General features: G+C 51.9%; 1 protein-coding gene across 1 annotated transcript; it reads right to left on the reverse strand.

The window, feature by feature from the left end:
- Positions 1-1,496: 1,496 nt before the first annotated feature.
- On the reverse strand, positions 1,497-3,406 carry LOC113566898 (rho-associated protein kinase 1-like). The gene has a single exon (XM_026994088.1). It carries the CDS (start codon positions 3,404-3,406, stop codon positions 1,640-1,642), a length of 1,767 nt encoding a protein of 588 aa, XP_026849889.1. The 3' UTR covers positions 1,497-1,639.
- Between the last annotated feature and the right edge of the window lie 855 nt (positions 3,407-4,261).

Consider the following 4,261-nt stretch of genomic DNA (forward strand, 5'->3'; position numbering starts at 1 on the left):
TGCAGTAAATTTGGTGAGTTGCTCTGCCATCTGGTCGATCCTCCATTCCAACTCTATTATCTGCTGTGCGTTTAATTGCAGATTTTGAGCGCAGCTGCCATCGCACTGAGCTGCTGGCCGCTGCTGCTTCCGGTGTTGACGTGGCGTCGGAACCTCATTCGCGATCGGTTGCATCGGCTGGAACCTCTGGTGTTGGCGCCCCCCGGTCGATGGCGGGGGATGATGGTCGCCATACCGATGCTGCTGCCGATGCTGCCGATCCGGGTGGTGTTGGCGTTGCTGCTGCGGATTATGGAGTGGCTGTGGATGTGGCTGCTGCTGGCGACGTTGGATTGGCTGCTGTCGCTGTTGGATTGGCTGTGGTTGCTGTTTGCGACGCTCCTCCTCCCTGGCGACCCTTTGGGCCAGGAGCCGCTGCCTGGCTGCCTTGTAGGCGCTGCAGCCCTTGTAGGCGCTGATGTGGGCGCCCTGGCAGTTGGCGCATTTGGGATTGGCAGCCCTTGGCTTGCTGCAGTCTGTCGTCAGGTGCCCACCCGCGCATTTCATGCGAACTGCAGCGCGTCTACAATATGCGCGGGTGTGGCCAAACACCTGGACCCGATGGCACTGGGCAGGGTCACGGGAGACTCCAAGTCTCTCAACCGTGACGGGCTTCCCACCCGCAGCTTCAACACATCGAATTGGCCACGGTCCGGTTTGGGGGCAATCTCAGCCCCGAAGAGGTTGAATTGGCGGTTGCTATCGAATCGATCGGTGATCGCCCTTACAAACCGAACCGTGAACCCCTCGTTCAGCATACTGCTGCGAATCCAATCCGGCAGCATGGAGTGGGAGAGTCCTCGGATGAGGATCCTCAAGCCACGTTCCTGGCTGGGCTGATGCCCGAATTCGCCGTGCCGGATGTCATCGTCGGTGGTAGTGGCAGGGGTGTTTGTAATGGTGATGGCGGTGGTGGTGTTGGTGTTGGTATTGGCAGGTGTATTTGTATTTGTGTTGGCGTCATTATTTGTATTGCTATTGTTCGTATTGTCTGTGTGAATGGCTGGTGATTGACTATGTATTGGCTGTTTTCGATGTTGGTGATGGCTGTGGGTCTGGCTATTGGCTTTTATAGTGGTGGCAGGGGTCGTCTGGAATGCTTCCTCTCACCCTCCTCATCGTCGCTCTCACTGACGATGAGGGCATGGCGTCGCTTTGGGGTTGCTGGTGTTGGTGGTATTTGTGGTTGTGGTTGTCGTGGTATTGGTGTTGGCTGGGCAATGGCACGGATCGACTCGCTGCTCGAGCTCAAACCAAGTTCGATACGCAACGGGCTCGATCCGGTCGTGGCGGCCCGTTGGCCGTTCTGTCGCTCCGCTCTTGCGCGTCGGCTTGCTGGCTCTCCTCTGTCTTCTCCCTCTTCCGTTTTGAGTGGCTTTGTGATGTGTTTTTACTATGCGAACAAAACTGACAGTCTCTCAAATGAGAGAGTTGTTTTTATTTTGTTTATACCGTTGAAATGGCATATTATACAATAAGTGTGGCGCCTACTGCTTATCTACATATGTGTAGTAGCAGACATGGCTGTAAAGTGGCTGGGTAACACAAGTTACGGTATTGGCTTGCATTGACAGTTAAGTCAATTAAGTCACTTAGTCAGTTAAGTCTCCTCGCGAGAGACCAGTCGCGACTTTTCAGTCTCTTGGTGGGCCTTGACCTCCTGCTGGTAGCGACCCTGGGCCGCCTTCAGCTCAAAGTCGAGACTTGCATGGCTCTTCTCCAGCTCACTGATCCTCTCCAGCAGCGCGCGGTTATCCTCTTTGGCCTTCTGCTCGTTCTCCAGATTACGCTGCGTCTCCACCAGCAGAGCCTCCGTCTTCTTGCGCAGCTCGATCTCCTGCTCCACCTTCTGCATGGCCACCTTGTAGTTGTTCTTTCGCTGCGCCAGATCCTTCTCGTACTCGGCCGCAATGCGCTGCAGTTCGACCTCACGCTTGCCGCTCAGCTCGATCTTGTGCCGCAGGCTGGTGTCCTGCTTCTCCAGAGCATCGGCTCGGCCGCGCTCCCTCTCGAGCAGTGCCTCGAGCCGCTTCAGCTCGTTGGAGTTGGAGGTACGATGGCGATGGTTGTGCCCATTGCCGTGGGCATGGTTGTTGCTGGCGTTGCTGTTCACCGAATTCGGCTCCTTGGCCTCGGCGTCGACGGTGTCGCTGGACAGGAGCTGGTAGTCGCCCGTGTAGGTGAAGCCGATGAAGGGCAGGTGATTCCCATCGAAGCCCTTCGGTACGGGGAACACCTCCTCGGGCTTTTCGTCCCTCTCGATGTCCTCAAAGTTGCGCGTATCGTCGTCCGAGGTTAGCTCCGGCACAACCGGCGGCACACTCTCCCTGATATTGTCAAAGGACCAGGTGTCGTTTCTGAAGAACGGATGCGCCTTGATATCATCGATGCCGTAGCGGCCCAGACGCTGCGTCCGATCTGTGAGGAATGCCCGGATCAGGGCCTTGGCCTGTTCGCTGATCTCCACCTCCTGGGGGAAGCTGAGCGAGTTCTTGTGGTCCATGATCTTGCCGTAGGTGCCCACCAGTGAGTCCGCGTAGAAGGGCGTCTCCCCGAAGAGCATCTCGTAGAGGAAGATCCCCACCGACCACCAGTCGCACTCGCGGCCATACTCATTGTCGACACCCTGCGACTGCAGCACCTCCGGACTGATGTAGTCCGGCGTGCCGACCGCATTGCTGGACACCACCTGGCCGTTGGCGCCCATGCGCATGCAGGTGCCGAAATCGGCGAGCTTCAGATGCCCGTAATTGTCGAGCAGCATGTTGTCCGGCTTCAAGTCACGGTGCACAAAGCCCATGTTGTGAATGGTGTCGAGGGCCAGCACCACCTCCATTGTGTAGAAAATGGCCCACTTTTCGGGTATATCGTAGTCCCCCATCAGCGAGACAATGTCACCGCCGGGCATAAAGTCCATCACCATGTACAGGTATTTGGAGTCCTGAAATGCAAAATGCAGTTGGACAATCCACTCGGAGTTGGCATGGGCCATAATGTGACGCTCCTCCCAGAAGAAGGCCGAGTCCGGGCGCTTCATCATCTCAAATTTGGACAGCCGCTTCATGGCGTACACCTGGCTGGAGGACTTGTGCCGCACCAGTTGCACCTCTCCAAAGGCCCCGGCGCCAATTAGCTTAATGAAGTCGAAGTCCTCGACATTCATGCGCAGCTGATTGATCCTCTGCGCCAGGGGTTTATATTTGGCAGCATACTGTTCGATGTTTTTCAGCCGCTTGAGCGTGTCGTGGTCGCAGTCGCTGACCAGGGCTGATACCGTATCCAGCAGGCAGTCCACATTGCAAATGCTGGTCGGATCGCGCATCTCGCGCTCGAGCGTGTTCGCTCGACGCCGCCTTTCCACATCCATGGCTATAACGTCCCAGTTGGATAGTTGCCGTCGTTGTTGTGTTTTGTTTGCTTAATTCAGCTATGACAGTTTTTTCTCGGATTTTTTGAGTTGTTTGAATTACCTTGTAATTCGAAAGTGGTTCATATTGTATGTTATTTATATGTACTAATTGGTTGGTACTGGTTGTATTCAGCAATCGGACAAATGTATTATTTTTTGAAGTTATTGTATTTGCTACATAAATACCAGGTTGAATTTCCTGGTTTGGGATCAATATGGTTTCTATATCGGACGTTAATTCTATTTTTCTGACAACTTGTGATCTTGCTGGTAGAAGAATTGTATTGTTACCAGAACTGTATGTTATTGGAACATAAATTTTAATTTTTATATTATTTGGTCGTATTATTAACCAATCCTCTGCAGGTTTTAAGTCTATTAGGCAGTTTAATTCTTTTATAAAATCAATGCCTATTATTCCATCACACGGAATTGCAAAATTTTGATTAACTAAATGGAAATTGTGTGGAATTATGTACTTATCCGTCTGTAGCTCTATTAGGGTAAGGCCTTGGGATGTTATTATACCTTCCCCTATTCCTTGAATATCTATTTTATTTTTTGTTTGAATGTCGTTAAAGACATCTGAATTTTCTTTTAATAATGATATATTGGCACCTGTATCTATAAGGAATGTAAGTTGTTTTCCTGTTTTAGAATTGAGGAATGCCACGAATATATTGAGATTGAGGTTGATTGTGTGAACCGCTGGATTTTTTAATTTAGTGTATCTAAAGGATCTTGGGAGTTTCCCGAAGCTGTCTGGGTAACACGAACATTGTTCTGTCGTGTGTTTCCATTGCTATTGTATCT

The sequence above is a fragment of the Drosophila persimilis genome, unplaced genomic scaffold (genome assembly GCF_003286085.1).
Source record: "Drosophila persimilis strain 14011-0111.01,24,50 unplaced genomic scaffold, DperRS2 tig00001229-arrow-arrow-pilon, whole genome shotgun sequence".
Taxonomy (NCBI): Eukaryota; Metazoa; Arthropoda; class Insecta; order Diptera; family Drosophilidae; genus Drosophila; species Drosophila persimilis.

Excerpts from the sequence above, each read along its gene's own strand:
- LOC113566898 (XM_026994088.1), bottom strand. The coding sequence starts at position 3,406 with ATGGATGTGGAAAGGCGGCGTCGAGCGAACACGCTCGAGCGCGAGATG.